The 21,176-nt window shown below is 42.3% G+C and overlaps 1 protein-coding gene across 1 annotated transcript in view; it reads left to right on the top strand.

Annotated features, from left to right (window-relative positions):
- Window positions 1–551: 551 nt before the first annotated feature.
- LOC134438402 (chromodomain Y-like protein 2) overlaps window positions 552–21,176 on the top strand; it is a 56,019-nt gene continuing 35,394 nt past the window's right edge. Inside the window, exons 1-2 of the mRNA XM_063187970.1 lie at window positions 552–823; window positions 18,175–18,796. Of these exons, the coding sequence (XP_063044040.1) occupies window positions 800–823; window positions 18,175–18,796 (646 nt within the window). The 5' untranslated portion in view covers window positions 552–799. The remainder of the gene's footprint in view (window positions 824–18,174; window positions 18,797–21,176) is intronic.

Here is a 21,176-nt window from a genome sequence, read left to right as displayed (position 1 = left end):
GTGTAATGTTTTCAAGGCATCTTCACCTTGTAAAAAGTATGGTAACATTATCTGTCTACAATTCCTCCGGGTTGATAAGGGGGTAAAGGAAGTTGTTGGTTTTGTCTGTGAGGAGGAGTGAGGAATGCGCAAACAACGTTGAGGTTTTTACATTTCTCGACCGCGACTATCCACAAATAAGTTGCCAGGTTTCTCTTTGAAGTGACTTGATATCCTGTGATGCCAGTTGTTAGGCTGTTTCCTATTCGTGTGAGCGGAAAAGAAGTGGACTGCTTGCGCGATCATTTTGCGCACATCCTTCGTGCTGCATGTGCGCCATGAGTGGTTTGAGCCTATCAAAGCCGTCAGTAATCAAGTTTTGCGGATAAACATTCGTCAACTAATGGAAAGAAATTAAATGGAGACCAAATTGGTGTCACTCCGTGGAGTCAGCCAATGGTAGCCTTTGTGCGACGAAGTCCTGTAACCTCACCATTGGTTTGCGGACCTCACCGTCAACGAAGGCGAGCGAAGAGCATTTTAGATATGACTAGGTTGACTAATTTCCATACACCAATTCGTACAAACAGCACCGCCCCGCTCCCCCCTACTTGTTTGTCTTAAGTGAGGAACAATCCATCGCAGCCGGGCTCGATTGACACTGTCTGCTGATCTGCTACTGCGGCTGGCTCAGAATAACAAGGCTGTTCGTTAATACCCGTCTATCGGAGCTTTCTCCGACACACCGAGCGAGAGATAGCGAAAAAAAACCAAGTGAGGCAGTCAAGAACATCGCACGGACCAAGTTCCGCACCCAAGGATGGCTTCGGGAGATCTTTATGAGGTACTGTAAGCCCTTGACAGAGGGTTATACTTATCGAAATAGACGAATATTGGAATTAGGAAGTAAGGGGAGGTCCTCTCGCACGGAAAAGCTATGTCTTAAGCCTTTTAACAGGCGAAACTAACCAATCCACAAAGCAATATGAAGATGAAACCTTTTCATTTTTTTCTGTCTCGCTGGGGCTCTACTTTTGTCGGGTGTCTAGCTCGGGGCCGGGTAAATTTGATAGCGACGGCATCGAAAGATGTCAACTCCACGTCCCCAGTCTGTAAAGTCGTGGTAAAGTAGGCTATCGTAACATGACAGCACAGACATGCCAGTGGTGTGGGGCAGAATGTTTGATGGTTTGAGCAATGACCGATTTTAAATAAATGTGATGTCAAATATAGCTGTAGCCTACAGAGAGCATAATCTGCATGGAACTCTTTTTACAGTAGCAGCAGGTGACCACGTTTTCTGAAATAGTGCTCAGAAAAGTCTTCTTGGGAATAGAAACATTTTCTCCTTGCTTTGGAGTCTACGGATATTTGCACATTGTAGCCGTCAAACTTATTTCTACGAGGTTTGCGACGTTGGTCTGCTGTCACAATGTTATTGGCGCATACTTCAGAAAAAGTTTTGACGTGGAGATGTATTACATAGCCTATTACGCGTAGCACTTAAGCCGTTTGCTCTTGATTGAATAGCCTTAATAAAAAAAAATGCTGGTCATAACTTAATGTATTTTAATGATAGGCCTACTCTTGCTTATGTTTCAGTTTCTTACGCGTTCCTGCCCTTGCCATAAGATTCAATAGTATTAATGTGGCATTCAGAAGGCTTCAAGTCACGGGTTAAGTTTGATTGTGTGTCCAACGTGGAGGGCCCAACTTGTAACTCACGCATGAATATGTGAAGACTTTAGGTTAACAAACGTGGTGTAACTGATGAATACGGTGAGTGGCCTGGCCCAACTTCTTAAGCCAAAAACAAGATTGGATATTTTTACGCCCATTTGTGTGCATTTCCAAGTTGTGGAAACCACGTGTTCGAATGTTGTTACGACAGACATCGACTGACAGCTGTATCGGGAGACAGCGGTGCAGCTCCCGATCATGTTCTGTTTTGACCAAAAGATCCACAGGTGTGTCTCAAACGGTAGTTCTAGCCTGTGAAAGAGTTGGGATGCGCGCAGCACAATCAAGGATTCATGATATGCAGATGTTTGGATGGACATCTGCCTCGTATAGATATGCATCTTATTTTGTAAAGAAGGTCTTTGTGTAATGCACAGTGATTGTATTTTGTTTTAGTTAAATGCATTTTACTATCCTACGTTATAGGCGTGTTCAATAAGGCCACGTGCTTATATGGCGAAATAATGCACCATTGCGCATTTGGTGAATATCTTATATCGGCTGCAGTAGACCACAATAGCCTAATCACATATTATTTGAAGTGATATTGTAACAGAACAGAGGCGAAAAAAGACAAAAGGCCTATGTAACACTGAATTGGAATTGTTGGCCTAGGTCTGTTAATTAGTTAAGTCTATGGCTTTCAAGTCAGTCTGCATAAAAAGTTGTAGGCTGCCTACATGATTTCAGTGGTCTTTTTTGGACTTGGAATACTCAAGACTGTGGGCTTGTCTGAAATGATCTTCAATTCAGAAGCAAGTATGTAACTGGCCAGAAGGAGTTGATTTGAGTTCAATTTATTTGTATTCACTGCTGGATATCTGGTTTGACATTTACATTGAGGAACGCTGTAAGAATGCAGCCAAAAAACTGAAGGCATGTAATCCAGCCCTATTTGTAGCATGGATTACTTTATGGATGGATGGATCTTCTTTCCTTGTCTGAAATATACAGTATGTGTACAAGATTAACACATTTCATGTTTGAACCGTTTAGTTTCTGAAGCATGTGGCGGAAAGCTTGTAGGGCCTAAATGACTCCACCTTGGTGCATCACCACCACTGCATTACTGCTGCCATGCTCCTTCCTCTGGTGCCTCGCTTGAAAATAATCCGGTAATTTCTTCCCGTTTGAAGGTCTGAACTTGCTGTACTGGATGAGGAGGCAGCACTTTTGATGTGAATGGCTTTCTGCATAGCACATTAGTATGGAGGCTGATTCCAGATTAATCATCATAACATTTTATATTGCCTTCCTGGTTGCTTGGGTATCACTTTCCTGTTTTCTGTTTTTTATTTTCTTCTGTGCAGCTCCTGGTAAAGATTATGCTGAATTTATTCTCTCTCTCTCTCTCTCCATCTCTCTCTCTCTCTCTCTCTCTCTCTCTCTCTCTCTCTCTCTCTCTCTCTAATATAATTGGTAATCAAAATCAAAATATTTCAGAATTTTGTTTTAATTAAGGCTCAGATTAAGTGTTTTGTTTTTTTTGCTTTGGCAGGTTATGCATGTCATAGTTTTAAGGAGAACCTATATAGTGCGTCAACATACTGGAAGCGTCATGAGACACACATAGGCCTACATCAACAGTTTTGACAGTTCAGGGCCTTTATTCGTTTTTTTTCCCGTTTGTCGTGTATCTTTACTGGCATTGAAATCGTTGTCTTCTTCACGTCCAAAATGGGGGTCGCTTTTACAAGGGTCACCTGACTGGAAGGGTCTATTCATGGCCATGATCCTGTAGTCTATGGGGCTGTGTGTCTGGTTATGAAGTTGGTTTGGTTGGGTTTGGGCTATTTCTTCTCTTTTAAAATCTAAATATTCTGGTTGTGCCGTATATTCGACAAATAAATCAGTAGTTTTACAACACATGGGTGTAATGCAGCCCTCATCGAGGCTATGCTAACCTTTAAAATCACTGCTGCATTTATCTGTGCTTGTGTTGTAAGCTTATATTGCAATGTGTATTGCTATTGTCATATCTAATTTGATGTTTGTTGTTGCATATCTCTGACATGCATCTTGGCGTAGAGCAGTGTTTCTCAAACCTTTTTTGAACAAACGCCCCCTTGGTCTCATCATAAGCCTCCAAACGCCCCCCTTACCTCACAATAAGCCTGCCAACACCCCCCTTAGTAGTAAAAAAATATTGAACTAAACCCCTCAATGGAAACCAAGCACCGCCCCCTTTTAGTCCCAGATACAGTATTTTAGTGAATTGGAGGGACATCAATCTTATGAGAGTGACTGGGGACCTGGATCCACTACTGCTGGCCTATGGATACTGATGTGTTTTCTTCAGGAGCAGTGTGTCTCTGTGTGTCTCTGTGTGTGTGTGTGTGTGTATGTGTGTGTGTGTGTGTGCGTGCGTGTGTGCGTGCGTGCGTGCGTGCGCGTGCGTGCGTGTCTCTGTGTGTGTGTGTGTGTGTGTGCGTGTGTGTGTGGGGATGGCAGACCAACAAAAGGTTGAGGACACCACTAATAAAAAAAAGCAATGACCTGTGTTTGCTTTGGGGAGGGCTTCTGCTGTTCCACCTCTCTGCGATTGTGGGTGCACAGAGAGCTGTAAAGGAAAGGGGAGAGGACAACTCATAAGGTTCTGGCACCACGCTGGTTTGCTTACCTGGTCTCATTGCAATGTTTCATTTTCATTTCACATTAATGTTGACCAGTGGGAACAGAATTATTTCAGTGACACATGGGTGTAATTCCAAGTCGCATAGCCTTCATGAAGCTATACTATGTATTACTAACATTTCACAAAAATATACAGGGAATGTGAGTTCTTAAGGGGAAAGAGTCAAACCCACATTGTGGATATTATGACATGTCATAAACATACTGTTTTGTTTTCATCAGCATTGTTTTGTGTGCTGGTAAGTAAACCCTGTTAGAGTTGGGTGATTTTATAGAAGAGCTCCCTTCATTGAAGTGACTGAATTGGTACAGCAACTGCCATGTGATTAATGAAGATATTTTTTTTTATACCTGAGAGTGTTATCTTCAGATCTGGCCTTCTGTCTTATGTATCATCAGCCTTTTAATGTATTTGATTGAATGTGGTCATAGTACAGTTGCATTTTACTGTTACACAGGGTTGTGTTTCGATTGTTAGAAAAAAAAAACCCAACATGCCTGAGAAAAACACACCGGTCAGTGACAATTTTAGTAGCAACGTGTGAATACACTACATGCACAATGCTACAGTATTTGGTAGGTTGCATTAACGATTATTTTCACTTTTGCTTTCAAATCTCAACGAGGAGCATTCTAGATATGTATTCTAAACAAACACGATGGTGTGACATTGTTGCAGTAGGGTCATTTCACGTGAAATCAGACACTTTGGGACCCGACCGACACGGATTTCAATCATACTTGCTGTGCCTGTTTAGAGGCAAGGTAGCACCCCAGAACTGCATTTGTGTGAATCTGACACCAATATTAAGGGAGAAACAGACTAGCAAAGGTTTACATATGAGGGTAGGACACTATGCATTCAGCCTTGATTATATCAGTCAGTGTAAGTCACAAAAATATGTCAGTGGTATTATTTGAAAGCTCTTTTCTGACTCTACAAATTACACAAACAGCATGGAACACAACAACCCTCAGAATATGAATTATCATAAATTGAAAAATTAAACATTGAATATCAAAAAACGTATATTTTAAAATGGCCAGTTCCTTGTCTAAGCATAGCCTGCAATGTCATGAACAACACTTGAAATGCTGATGTTTGGTTCTTTATTTATTTCAGAGACAATGGGACTCAAAAATATGGCATCATACAAATCACCTAGTAATAATATGGTGATACCACAGTAATATCACATAACAACATGTCTATCGGAATATGTGAAGGATGGAGATGGTCCATGAGGATGCAGGAAGTTCATTTTCACCTCTCCGGTGCTCGGCGTACATTCCTCAACACATGCTAGCCACTAGTTGCCATCATATACAGCTACAACATACCGTTTGATGCTTGAACATTTAAAAAATTCCTTTACTGAGCTTATTCTTTCAACCCTGCCTTCTCTGAATGCTTAAAATGGTCTAGCTTCCACTGTGTCCGTTGACAATAGGCAGAAGCCGTGTAGTTTTTGAGTACCTGGAATAGGAACCGACGAGGGTTCAGGGTAGCCTCGCGAGCCATCCTAAGTACTTCCGCAAAAGGATTGGCTCCACTACTGTAGTCTGGCCGTGCTTCTCTGTGGAGTGCCTGGAGCAGTAGAATTTTGATCGCAACACCCCCCAGAAAACAGCCAATAAGCGAATACGCTCCCCACGTGGGGGCGAAAGGGGGAGGACGCTCGTGACAATGACGTACACATCTGCGCCAGAGCCATTGGTCTGCGCTATGTTGTTGTTGAGTAACTGCCAGCGATTGGGTGAGAGGTGTCCAATAATTTCAAACCATAACTGAGTGCAAACTTCCTGCTTCCTACAATCGCTTCAGAGCAAACAAATGCCAGACCATAAATACGAAATTAAATGATAGTATTATGGGATGGTCAGGACCAGGCTAGGTTCAGGGCCCACCAGGAAAATGCCTGTTATGCCAGATGGCCAGTCCAGCCCTGTCCCTGACACTACTCTATTACTACTTCATTACAACTCATTTCAACCTTTATGTCCCATTTTCTCTGAAATAAATAAAGAACCAAACACCCCATTTTCAGGTGTTGTTTATGACCTTACAGGCTATGTTTAGACAAGAAACCAGTCATTTTAAAATATAGATTTTTTTATATTCAATTTTAAATTTTTCAATGTATCATAATTCATATTCTGAAGGTTGTTGTATACCATGCTGTTTGAGTAATTTCTAGAGCCAGAAAAGAGCTTTCAAATAATACCTCAGACATCCTCTTGTGACTTACACTGACTGATATAATCAAGGCTGAACGCATAGTGTCCTACCCTCACATGTAAACCTTTGCTAGTCTGTTTCTCCCTTAATATTGGTGTCAGATTCACAAAAATGCAGTTCTGGGGTGCTACCTTGCTACTAAACAGGCACAGCAAGTATGAGTATTGAAATCCGTGTCGGTCGGGTCCCAAAGTGTCTGATTTCACGTGAAATGACCCAGTAGCTGCATAGTTGTTAATGTAAAGCCATATAGCCCTAGCAACTATGGAAACAATTTGCTAACTGTTTTGGATGTTTTGGTGGTCAGCAACCATCAGAAGTTACGTTTTCTTAAAGGGGTGAATATGGTCAAACCGTCTTTGAAATGGTCAAGACCAATAATAGAAAGGGGTCTGGGGGAAGATGTCTCCCACATCATCACAGCACCAGTTTGAACATGCATGTCATGGGTAAGTGGTAAGGTTGACTTGTAGCTCAAAAATTGCCGGTTCGACTCCCAAGCCGCCAGCTGGTGGGGGGAGTAATTAAGCCGTGCGCTCCCCTATCCTTCTCCATGACTGAGGTACCCTGAGCATGGTACTGTCCTGCTGCGCTGATCCCTTGGAGCACTGTTTGTAGCTCCCTCCTTGCACTGGGGACGTATAAATGCAGTTTTGTTGTGTGCAGTAAGCACTGTGTGCTGTGGAGTGTTGTGTCATAATGACAATGGGAGTGACCCAGGTGGGCTGTCACTATCACTGTTGATTCTGTGCATGGCCAGATGGATCAATGCTTTCATGTTGCTGATATTTGAAATTTCCTCATGCAGTAGAAATACAGACTCAAAAGACAAGGCAAGTATTTGCCAATCTTTGGTTGTAGCCTTTTGATGAGCTTTTTGAAATGGTAGGTCTTAGATGACAGGCTTGCTACATATTGTTGATGTGACACTCGGTGACTGAAGCCCATGCACTTCAAGGTTCCAGGTGCTGGTTCATACTATCACCTTATGTACAACTTTGCTCTAACAAATGACTATTCATTAGTTCACTATCTGAAATTGGATTATGCATATTTTATGCAAATGCTTTACTGGGTCCGTGCGGACCTTTGCACTCGAGAAGCTGAGATAGTTAGATTACCAGCACGCTGCGTTTTGGGCAAGATCGCTGGCCGTGGTGCTGAAGTATTGCCACGGACAAAAAATGTCTACGCCGCAAACATTCTCTAGCCAGGAGTACGGGGAGCCAATGAGAGCTCGGGTAGTATCTGCGCCCACAGACATGTGCGAGGTCTGAGCAGACATCTCCTAGCCGATGATGGTCAGAGAGTAATGGAGCGAGGTGAACTGGAGAGGAAGCTAGGGCAAGACGCCTGATGAATTGATTGGGCAGCGGCAGAAGGGAGGCGAATGGGGAGGTAGTGGGTGCGAGCGAAAATTTCTGACTGGACACAGGTGAGCAGAGAATAAATGCTTTATAGTAAGTAAAGGGGCGTTCCAAATTTCCATACACTGAAATTCCCCCGAATGACTGCTGAGCGGAGAATGTGATGCAGTTGGTTAAATAGCCGTGCCAGTCTTTTCACACTGAATTCCGACGAATGACAGTTAAGCTGGGAATAGAATGTAGGTGGTAAATTAGGCATGCCGAATTTCATTACGCTTCTCCCGAACTTTTGTTTTCAGCAAAACGTGCTTGTAGTTATCCTAGTTACTGTTTACGGTTTTGTTGGGTTTTTCAATAGTTTAAAAATACTCTATCCTCTGGCCTCAGACGTTGCCCTGCTTGAGCGGATATTTTTTCCATTATGGACCGTTCTTTTTTAATCTTAGGTGTACTTGTGAACAGCAGTGTTTTATAACTCTCAGAACAGCCTGTTTGGTCTTGGCGGCTTCATCAATCATGCTGCTTTTAAAAAGTCAATTCAAATACTTTTAATCACTGTTTTGGTGCTAGCCTTTGTTATTAGCAGACCTCCCTTAAAAGGTATGACTTGACTTCAGATTTTATTTTGTAGTCATCAGAATACTACAAATACAATGTAGGCCTACACAGTTTGGGACTACATGTTGTCTGTTGATATGTTGTGTACACTCCTGCCATGCATGAGTGAAGAAGGATATCCATGATAGGGTATCCATGATAGGGTATCCAAACGCATCTCGCTGTGCTTGTCAACAGTAGGGTGCTTCCATGTTGAATCTTACCTCTGCATGACTCTTGTGATAGTCACTCATCCATGACTCCATCAAGAGTGTGTCAAGAGGGCAACAACTTCTGTATCAGACAACCAAAGAACACTGCCTTGAAATATGTGGAATATCAGTGCCACCTTGGACATACAGAGTGGGGAAACACACCAAACATAATTTTAAGTGGTTTTGTGTTGTATGAGCATAGATTGTGTGTGCAAAAAAAATGCTTGTCAACTCAGGTATAGGTGGACTATTTGCACTGAGTAATGTAGACATAAATCAGACATCGGCCCTTTGCTTTGGTGCCTGTGTAGTCTGCAAATCTCAAATCAGATTGCTTTTAGTCCAATTGACATAGGTAAAATTGGTGCAGGTGAAGCATGTACAGTACGTGTCTACATCAATAGGCCTACATGTTTTCTGTGTAGTGCCATTTGGTTTTTTTTCTTGCACGATTCAATATGTGTTACTTCCTAGGTGAGAATCTCAGGTGAACTGCACTAAGTGTTTGTGAGTTTACAGATGATAATGGTCACATGCACCATGAGGTGTGTGATAAAGCACTGTTTAAATATAAAGCAGAAAAGTGTGGCAGATAACAGTTTTGACAACCCCTTTCCACTCACCATGTATTATAGACCTTTTAACATACACTGTCCCACGTTAGGTAACAGATTGCCCCAAAGAAACATCCACGTTTGACCAACATACATTCAGATTTTTTCCTGCACACTTATATATATATTTTCGTTTTGTTAGTTCAGAAAAGGTTGAGAACAACTGTTCTAAACAAACGCCCCCAATGCCCCCTTGACCCCATCATAAACATGTCAAAGCCCCCCTTAGAAAGAAAATAAGATTAGCTATTACCTCCCATTTTCAACTAAGTGCATTCTTGTCAACTGTCTCATTCTCAACGACCCCTAAGGGCTCCCTAGCACTCCCTGGGGGGCTTTAGAGCCCCCATTGTGAAACACTAGTTTAGGACAGGATTTAGAGGATTAAAAAGGCATAATTTATTTATTTGTAACAAAATGTTATTGTTAAATTGTTATAGACCACCAAAGTTAGAGTAATAAAAACTGTCCCACACTATGGCATTCTACCACAAATCTCACTTAGCTAGAGTGGCATAGACCCATGTATTAGCTGACGAACCATCCCCAAATAAGTTGCTTTGGTCATGGGCCAAATTGTTCCACATATCTCATTTATCAGTGCGATGCGTTTCAATGAGCTCAAAGCAAACAAGCATTTGGTGCCAAAAAGTGATGTGGCAGAGGTTTGGCGCAGCAAAGCCAGATATTTCGCAACACAAGCTTATCTTTCAACTTTACCCACCAACAGTCAGCAGTTTTTGTGGCCATATAGGCCTACCAAGTGTATTGTCATAGGCTGCTGAGGTGTATCTCAGAGACAATGAGATACTCTTCTTGAATATGAATTCTTCAAACAAAAGGTCTCAAATGAATAAGTGAAGAAAGTATTAGTCAATGTACCGGTAGTTTACTAATGCAATCTAGGCTTCACAGGCGCAGAGTGTCCACCTGTTCGTGAACATGAAGGATGGTGGTGACGTAATTCAGAGGCGACAGTATTAGACGGGCTGTGTGTTTCAGTGAAGCTCTTGTTGAGTTGTCATAGGTGATCCTGTTCCAGCCCTCTGATTGGTTGCATTATTCAACCCACCAGAAGGGCTCAGAACCAAAACTTGAACTTGAACAAATCCAGGGTAATGGACTATGCATTGCAAGACAAGACATGACACGAGCACAACGCATGGAACGAACAGGTTTGAAATTCCCAGTAAATGTATTTTCTGTAGGAACCTTAGAAAACTAACCAAGCAACCAGAGATAAAGCAACACAAGACAAGCAAAGCAAAGCCGCAAGATGGCATTTATTCCCAATCACAGTATGAGACTCACAGCAGCAAGACATGTAACTGTTGCATCACCAAAGTTGGACTGACAAAACAGGCGAGACGTCTTTATATGTCAAAAGAAAGAAGTTTACCGCACACTTTCTTGACTTTATGCTCGTTTATTCAGAGCGAACGTCTTTATATGTGTGCTGGCAGCACAGCAACTACTAATGACATAGAGGGCAATGTTGAGAAAATAACTTTTTTTCACCCAAATGGACTGCCAAGACATCTACAAATGGCATAGTTATACTGTATCTCATTTTAAGGCAATATAATTCCATTAGGCTATATCATCTGGTATAGGCCATAGGCATAGCCTATTAGTTATTGGGTGAAATGATGCATAGATGAAGACAACAATAAAATCCATATAATAGTTCTCCTTTTAATTTACAATATTAATTTTGAATTTTGCACCCAAGTGAAAAATTTGTCTGTTAAAAATGTCTGTAAATGTCGGTTCAATCAGCATTTACAAGAAGATTTCCCCACCAACACTACCTTGAACCGGAGCAAATCATTTTCTCTCTCATTTTGTTGGCTTTCGCAAGACTGAGTCATGAAAACCCCTGGTGTTGGGAGGGCACACAGTGCCACTAAATATCAAACAAACATCTTAGTAATTGCATGTCAGCTTTGCCCTTACACTATTTCTTGTTTGTGTTCCATCATGTATTACACATGCAAGTAACGCAGACAGCCTACTCCACATTCAGCCCCGTGATCTAGTTCAGGGGTAGATTTTTCACTGAATGGAAGTTGACCAAATGAGGCCAATGCGTCAGCCTCTGTCAGCAGCTATTAGTCCAGATAATTTCTGCAGAAATGTCTATGCTGTCAGGGCTGGATACCACTCTTCACCAACCACATGATTCTTTGGCTAATTAAGGGCCTTCACTGCTATTGTAACCAAACTGTGCCTTGTGTTTTTGTGTTTGTTTTTTTTCTTAACTAAATGGATTCATGTTTTTGACTTGTGCCATCACATGGCAGACAGTCATCTCGTTCAAGGAAAAGAGGGAAAAATAAATAGGCCATTACATAGAGTAGCGTAGGCTGTGGCAAGTAAATAGGAGCAGCATACAGATCTGTGAGGGGTAAGCTAACACAGGATAAGAGTCATATCTTGCCCTCCAGTGAAGCTCTGTAATGCCTCTTTTCCACTGCTGGTTTTCTTGTAGGCCTACAGCTCGACACAGCGCGACTCAGCCGCCACTTTTTGCTTTTCGTTTGAGCTGTGTAGTGCCTATTAGAAAAGCAAAAAGTGGCGACCGAGTCACGCTTTGTTGAGCTGTAGGCCTACCAGAAAACCGACAGTGGAGAAGAGGCATAATAGGACTTAAATCATTTTATAGGCATACTCACATTTTATGTTGACACTTTTTTTGAATGAGTTTAACTACAATTAGTGCCAACATACACAACTTCCATGGTGCGTATTAGATCATTTTGTATCCGGTCAGAGCTGCATGGAAGAAGTTTCCTCAATAAGAATTGTATTTCCCTTCCTGTTACCATTACACCTCTGTTTTTCATGTCAGATATTCAAACACCTTTTCCAAGAATGTCATGGTCACAGTCTGTGCCAAGTATGACATCCTACATGCTGTGTTGAACTTGCCATTGCGTTTATCGTTTGTCTCAGAGGGTAAACATAGCTGTTTGCTGGCATGCTGTCCTGTCCTCGTATTTGGTTATTCCGCTCAGGGCCAAGACAGATGGTCCTCACGGCAGTGTCCTGTGATCATAGCTGACAAAAATCATGGTGTTGTTGTCATGTTTAGGGCACCCAACTAGGGAGTGGATAAGTACAGTATATTCTGATGATCCTTATTCAGTGAGAGGCTGATTTGCCTTCCGCTGGTGTAAAGTAGTGCTGATGGAGATAATCCAGCCTCCGGGCTCCTGCTGCTGGAGTGGCTTACTTATGGTACTCTATGCAAGAATATGCAGTAAGAATGATCTTTCAAGTCCGGTTAGGCAGTGAAAAAAAGAAGATCTGATGTGAAAAATGATAACCGTGAGCTGTTGGTCTTTTGTTGTTTTTCAAGGAGTTTACATTTGGATTTGAAATAGTGATCCAGACATGTAGAACAATTTAAGAACTGCACTGGAAAATATGATGTTTTTTGTCATGAGGGTGATCCATGACGTGTAAACAGAGTATACTGTACCTTTGAGTCAGATATGTCCTAAAGATCATTTTAAAGAAAAAAAAACATAATGGACTTACAGTACATGCCCACGGGGGATTTGTTTCCTGTCTCCTCTCATACTGTCCTGTCATAATAAAGGCCAAAAAGCCCAAAAAATACTTTGAAAAAAAAGAAAGCCATCACCCCGGCCTTACCCGTATTGTTGAGATCAGTGCTCCACCAGAGCTCCACGGCAGGGGGCCTTGTCATGTAGCCACCCACCTACTAGCTGCTGACAAAAGGCCGCATGAGAGACATGGCTACATGTCTTCATTCTGTTCAGCCCCTTCTAGCACTGTTCATTGCAAGCCACTTCAGAGCTGTTTGCCGTCAGAGACCTTGCTTCCAAAGACCTGTGTGTGTGTGTGTGTGTGCGTCCGTGCGTTGCGTGCGTGTGAGTGTGTGAGTGTGTGTGTGCAAAGGGAGTAAAAATGAGTAGTCACTGGAACAGTAGGCTGCTGCTGGGGAAGGAGACAGTTCATTCTCCTGTGCATTTGTCTTGTATCCTGTTGCCGTCTCTAATTTGGGCAGACACAGAAAGAGAGTGATGAAGGGAGGGAGAGAGGGCGGAAGAGAGAGAGTGTGGAAAGAGATGGAGAGACAAAGAATGATGGGTAGAGGCAAGTGTGCATTCAAATTGTACCCTATTAACGGTGAACAAGATCCTCAGGCTTGAACAAACCTTTCTCTTTTTTGTTTTGTTTTGGAGTGATATTCTTAGTCATCCTGTCCTCCAATTTCTTATTCAGCACCAGGTCCAAACTAAGCACAGTTGGGGCAATGTGAATAGGTCTGAGGATGCTTTCATAGAAAAAAGGGAGGAAAAAAACTTGGACAGAAACTTGAAAGGGAATGAAGAATATTTAAAAACCCCCAGTGTGGGTCATGTTTCTTACTGTACTGCTGACAGAATCCATCTTCCTAAGTACTACACAGAAACACTGTGTACACCTCATCAGAGTTACGACATGCATAAAATCTTGGATTATCTCCAGGGCCATCCATCAGCTGTGGGCGTGCGATCTTGGCTTTGTCACACTCCTCCTTTAGTTCACATTAGAGGAAAGAAAAAAAACAATCACACATTATTAAGGACTTCATTCCCACATTATCACAGCGCCAATATATTGTTGGGTGTGTGCCTCTAGCCAGGCTGCGCCCTCCTAGTGACGCAACACCTTCGGCGTTGCAACTGGTCAGGTCAAAAGCAATGCAAGTACTTTCTGAGTTCCCGAAAATACGGGACAATTGTTATGCTTTTGGTCAGACCAAGTCTCGAAGAGATTTGAACATCGATGATAATCAGGCTAGTGTGCCTCTGGCTCTGTCTGCTTTAACAGTTTTCACAAACTAGTGCAGATGCAGACTTTCCCAGTGTCCTATTATGTGGACTTGTGGCCTGTGCCATCAGGTGCTTTTTTAAGTCATAATTTCTTGGCTCGTTTAAAACATCATGGAATTAGTTGACCCTGTTTTAGAATAACTACAGAAATTGGTAAACATGCAGTTCCTCTTTAGGGACAACAATTTAGCTTTGTTTTATTTACTTGACATTTAACTGTCATGCATCCCTTGTAAATCCTTGTAAATGATGATTGGAGATGGATGAGCGTGGCCTGTATAACCTGTCAGACCGCAAAAGAATGGCCAAGTCAGGTACTCAGTCAGTCACTCCATGCCTGATGGAAGTCCAGGACTAAAAGCACTGAAGCTACGCTCTGAAATTTTTATGAGCTCTGGCAAAGATTTGGAAGCACTGCTCCTAATTGGTTTTCTGTTCAGTTCTAGTAGTTTGACATTTGGCTTTGAATGGAGCTCTATAACCTACTACACAAACACAGAAGGATAAAGAAAGCAATCCAACTTTGTACGCCGGTCTGATGGAGAACTATGAAAGGAACCAACAAGACCACCTGGCATCTGATGTTTTCTTACAACGCAGGGAAATAGGCACTGTCATTGGCTGGGGTGGATATGAGAAAAAGGACGGCCTGTGAGAAAAAGGATGGCCTGTGAATTGAAGATGCGCCTGCCATTCACTTTCATGTCTTCACCCCTCGTTGAGACAGCCTGTCCTTGGGTGACGACTAGACAGATTACGCCACCGTTTTATTTGTCGCTGTTTTCTGTTTTGATTAAGCCGGGCCACATGGACATTAAAATACCTTCAATTAATTCTGTATTGTTCAACTCTACTAATGTACTATCCACCTACAGGAAGGTCATCTTTGCGGGTGGTTTGAAAATGCCTGTGAACAAATTTATATCTCACTTCAAATGACCTCAAAGGCAGGCAGCATCAGCAAATGTTGCACCCGACTTGCCTCATTCTCTACATTTTTGCAAAGGTGAATAAACCACATCTCATAGAAAGGAGTGTTTAAATTATGTGTGGCTTAATGTTTTACAAGCCAAACAGAACTGTTTATGACTGTTTACGTGTTGGAACTGTTGAGCTAAGCGTTTTTAAATGCCACTTTGCATTACCTCATCTCTAATTGCACAAATAAGCATTAGGTGACCTATGCACCTATTAACTTTTTTCAGTTCCAGTTCTTCAAATCTAATATCTAAGAATATGACTGTCATGTGTAGTCAATCCAGTGTTGTCATTTATGATGTGTGAAAAGACATACAAGTTGGGTTTCATCTGTGATCATCTTCTAGTGTTTCCCTGCTACCTCTCACATGTTTGTGCTCTGTGGTGTAGTTACTCAAAGCTCCACAGTTAAAGTGAAAGTAAATATAGAAAAGATATTTTGCATGTATATTACAGCATGACAGGAATGGTTTATTGTAGTAACATGTGACAGATATCATAAAATGTTTGTGCGCGTGCGCACACACACACACACACACACACACACACACACACACACACACACACACACACACACACACACACACACACACACACACACGGTAGAGGAGGAAATGGCTGTGCTGGTGCTGAGTTTATGTGAGGCTGTAAAACATAACAACATGGCAACACCCTCCATTTCACAGCTCTGAAAGCTGTGAGTTTACCTTGGTCGCTGAGAGATGCGATGACGCCATATTGACGAAAGAGATAACTACGTCTTCTCTGTACAAGTTGCTGAGTTAATAGGGGAGTGTCACAAAGCTAGACTGCTCTTACATATGGGCATACGTTATGGTTGCAGACTATGGCCTCTTATCTTTGCTCTGCAGTAATGCTTTATCTCGTCCATTGCAGCGTGCGGTGCTACGTCACGAGGTATACCATTTCAGATGGGCTCACTGAATGGAGAAGTAAATGCTGTCCTGCGTGGGGACATGTGTACTGCTCTCTTAACTTGCAAAATTGAAATGAGACTGTATACTGTACATGCAATGTCAGGATGGCAGCACTGATTGGGAATTACATCTAGAGACAATTCAGTCGATTAATTCTTCATACATTTCTATAAATTCTGCCTCTGATCTGTGCAAAGTAAGAATGTTAATAGTTCAGGTAGGTCTTACAAATAAGTATGTTGCACTTGTTATGTCTTATCTAAATTCTGCATTAGCCCTTTGGTAGAGCTGAGTGCATCTCTCTGCTCAGACATGTTCACCGATTAAAAATGCATTTCTTGCATTTATGCCAATGATGTAGGATGCACAGCCCTCTTATGTAAAATTAAATAACTAAATATAATATAATAAAACAAAGTTGGCTTGCATACATGCATACCAAAAAGAATGTGTAGTTAGTCTTACAGTCCAGGCCTAAAGTAGATTAAAGATAACTGGCCCTATGGCAGTGTGGCACAGTTCTCTCTCTGTGTCCTAATGTGCATGCTCTGTGCAAAACCCATAGATCGTGCACAAATGTGCTTTCGTACTTATCATTTTCATACCTCAAACATGGTTCCTAATATAGGTCAATTTCACAGTTCGCAATACAGACCAGATTTAGTTGAAGTAAAGCAATAAGGTGACTGCCTTCTATTCTGTTCAGGGTCTTTCTGAAGACATATTAATTCACTGCCATGCACAATGTCCCCCTTTGGCACTTTTAAATTGATCAGATTCAGTTCTACTATGCCGGGTGATATCTCACCTGTGCAGGGAATGAGTTTGATCTTTAGCAGTCCCGTTTAGGCCACTAAAATGGCAAGCACTTGTCCTTGATGTACACAGCTTGTTCCGACTAGAGTGCTAATAATATACTTCCTCATTTTAAGGCTTGTGTACAAAAAAGGTGTGTGCGGTGGTGCCTAGAAGGCACTCTTGAGGATACTTTTGTTTTTAGGCTGCAGACTTTTATTTGGCTTTTATTTGGCTTATAATGTTTGACATTAATATTTATATTTATATTATATTTATATTTACTTGACTAATTTTTGATGAGTAAAAATGGGTGATTTTGCACACCTCTGCTGTTGTATCAATTTAACTTGCTGGTGAAATGAAGAGTGTATGGGATCCCTCTTCCACCTCATGAGTAAATACAATGTCTTTAGGTTTACCTAAGGTCATACCTGTCTAATTACAATGTATTGTACTAAATAAAAATGATAGTGAGGTTACATTGTTTTCCATCAAGTATGGATTTAGGTACCCAGAGGAGTCTGTTGTTGGCTTGGGTTTTTATGAGGATTTTCTGGTCTGCCATTCCAATTTCGTTTTTCTTGTACAACAAACAAAGAGGGAAGTCAAACTGCCAAGGGTTTACAGACATGCTTGTGTCAAAACAAAAGACTGATCAGGTCAATGCCAAGCCATAAGTCTCCTCCTGGACTCATTTTGATCCATGAGGTGAGAATAGATGTACATTTTAAAGTGGAGAAAAAGCATTCTCAGACTTTAATCTCATTATTCTTTATTGAATGAATAATAATGAGATTACGATTGAGAAATTAACAATAATTAGATTAATCTTGAGAGTGAGTGCAGTTTGTTGTTTCTTTATCTTAGCGGTTGAGCTATCCCTTCTACAATAGATGTGCATTGACCAATTAGGTATGATGTTGCTAAAACTGCACCTGTCAGTCAGGCTTATCCTAAAGTGACTTCCCCTCTATTCCAACAGTCATGAGCTGCTCAGAAGTATGGCCATTTCCCAATGTCTAGTGTGCGTCCTTCGAAGTGTGTCAGCCTTTATAATCACGCCCAGTGATTGGATACTCTTTGGTGAACTCTGCTGAGTATCCAATCACTGGACGTGACTAATTAGGCTGACACACTACCAAGACTCATACACTTGACATTGGGAAATAGTCACTATCTTCCTTGGGCAACAGAAAAAATATTGACCGCCATTTTGATGTTTTTTTAGGTGGAGAGAATAGTGGACAAGCGTAAGAACAAGAAGGGCAAGTGGGAGTACCTGATCCGGTGGAAGGGCTATGGGAGCAAGGAGGACACCTGGGAACCCGAGCACCACCTGCTGCACTGTGAGGAGTTTATCGACCAGTTCAACAACCTCAACCTGCACACAGACCGCCGCACCAAACCAGCCGCCACCAAGTCCAGCGCCACCAGCCCCCGGCACCTCATCCGCCCCGGCGGCCCGGAGCACTCGCGAGGCCGGGGGGACCACCGGAAGAAAAAAAGGACTACGGTCACAGGGCCCGGGGCTGGAGGAGGTGGGCCTGGGCTTGGGGCTGTCGGTGGAAAGCCAGTGGACTCACAGCATAGACCTCGAAAGGTGACAGGGAGCAGACCCGCCGGGGACAGATCGACCAAAACCATGACATACAAGAGCGTACCGGGAGGGCTGCAGTTTGTGCCCTCCCCGCGCAGCTCAAACGGACTACAGAACGGGGATGTAGATGCCTTACATTACAGGACTAATGCCAGGACACATGCGGTGCATCCGGAGTGCAGTGAAAGGGTGGAAAGGATGCTTGAGGACATGGATCTAAGCGGAGCGCCATCGCCACACATGAAAGGACTAGGTAATTACTCATTTTTTTGTATTATTTCCAGCTTTTATAATTGTCGAAAGTTTTTTATGCAGTCATGAAGCTTCTAGAGGCTTAAGGTTTTTGAGAGGCTTGGTAATTAATGATCATGCACTGTAACCCCCATGGCACACTCACATTGTTTGGGATGACCTTGGTTACTCTGAAAGTTTGATTGTTGTGGTGCTCCGTACGGAAAAGGGCTCTGCATAATCTTTTGAAATCCAAGTGCATAGCTCTTGTCTCGGATAAACACGGTCTCTTCTGTGCAAAACATTAAGACCAATGATGTAAAGCAGTTACATATTAACTAATTTACAAACAGCCAAACATTTTTGTTTTTTTTAGATCGATAGGTAGGTCTTCGGTGGAGTCATCCAAGAATGTCAATAATGACTTACATTTTTAGTTCCAGCATCATCTGTGCTACTAACTTTCTGAGGCACATTTTGGTGTGAGGTAGCATAGCAGCATAGCAGTAGAGTTCAACACTTCCATGGCCTTTCTTCTTTACATTTGCCTCGAGGCAGGAGAGGGGCGAGAGAAGAGAGAGTGGCCTAGTTTTTTTTTTATCTTAACCATTGGCATTGCCATCAAAATAGATTCCATTAGTCATCTCCTCTGAAACTGTCGGGCCTTTGTAACAGCTATATCAACCACAGAGAAGACAGTTTGTATTTCCTGCTTGCAGTATTTTATGTGATTTTTTTTTTTTTTATTAGAAAACTCTGAACGTTTACGTTTGACTAAATTTAATTAATGACAGGAACTTGAGCGTTGTCTGCTTCTTCGGCTAGAACACCAATAAATATACATCAGCTTCGCCTCAGGTATGCATGTGTTTATGTGAGTCATGCAGAGGTTTTTCGCCTCTTTGGTTTCAAGTGACAGCAGACTCCTATATTAAGATGTAATTAGATTCTTCACAGTGTTGCCAGATGCATTTTGAAGCATTTTTGTTTTTTGGATAGAGTTACTCTATGCTGTCACTCCACTAATTTCTTCATAGTAGCTGCTTAAATTTGTAATTGTAATTCGCATTGTAGTCTACTGCAAGACTCTTCATTGTGCCAGGTCTTTTGAAATTCCTGTAATGTTTCCAGAAATAGACAGTTAACCAAAATAGATCCGGCATTGAGAATAGATACGATTTTAAATAGATCATAGAGAATAGGGAACAGATTATAAAAACCCTCTGCATCTCGATAAAGGAAAAAAGGCAAATGACACACACACAATGGAATCTTGCTGATACTGCACAGCGAGAGCCAATACAGTATGTAGAGAGAAGGCTAATCAACGAGGTAAACTACAGGACTGGGGAGCACACAAGAAACAGTCTGATTGCAGCTAAGGCAGGCTGACTTGCAAGGCTGGGGATCACATACGGTCTGATTGCATCCTCCTCTTAAAGAGAAAGCAGATTCATATTAACATGTGTAAGCAGGGTAGGCACACATACATACTGGAATACTGACCAATATATGTTACCAAATCACATTCATTATTGGCCACATTTGAATAGGATAATGAAAAGTCCATCTAAACTTTACATCATATGACCTTCACAGTCACTGGATTTTGAACGCAACTCGTAAGAGCAGGCAACTCTGTCCCCTGCACACACATCTCCCCAGAGTCGCAACTTCAACCAGAGTCCCAGAGGCAGCCCAATTGCATCCTTGGATACTGATGGAACCATCAGAAGCAGCTGTCTCTGGAATGAGGCAGGCTTGGGGAGATGGCAGAGTGGCAGCCACCCATGAACACACGAGCCGCCAGAGGACCATCAGCAGGGCTTGTCAGCCAGCAAGCCCTGCATCCATCTAGCCAGTAAGGCTGGGGACATGCTTGCTGCTGGATACACATGCGTGTGCACTTTTTGTGCACAATGCATTGCCATGTGAATTTCATGTCAAGTTTGCGTGTAGTAGAGCACCAGACACAATGTCCGCAGATGTGTGTGCATACGGTGCAATATTGACAGAACCGCAAGGGTCAATCTTTCATACTTCCATGTTGAGGTTGCGGTGCATTCCAACAATAATGGAAAATATAAATGAGAGCCCCGTTGACCATCTGCCCCCTACATGATGCCTTCAGTGTCGTGTGTTGTGCTCTTTTCATTCTGAAGCAAGTATGTGCACTTGGTCACACATAGTTGTGTGTGTAATTCAAGGCTCACAGCAAGCATGCACACAGGTGATGAGGGTGGCCTCTATTGATATCACTATTGAAAGCGAGGCTGCCCTGCCTCTAAGGGCCTCCGCACATCGGCTCCGACAAAGTGCTGAGCACTGATCTGCAAAACTTTGATTTCATTGTTTTCAATAGAACCCCACACACTGTCGCCGATGTCCGCGGACATTCGCGG

Source organism: Engraulis encrasicolus, chromosome 22, assembly GCF_034702125.1.
Source record: "Engraulis encrasicolus isolate BLACKSEA-1 chromosome 22, IST_EnEncr_1.0, whole genome shotgun sequence".
Classification (NCBI taxonomy): Eukaryota; Metazoa; Chordata; class Actinopteri; order Clupeiformes; family Engraulidae; genus Engraulis; species Engraulis encrasicolus.
Note: the sequence above shows the minus strand (reverse complement) of the source record. Positions and strands in the feature narration are given on the sequence as shown.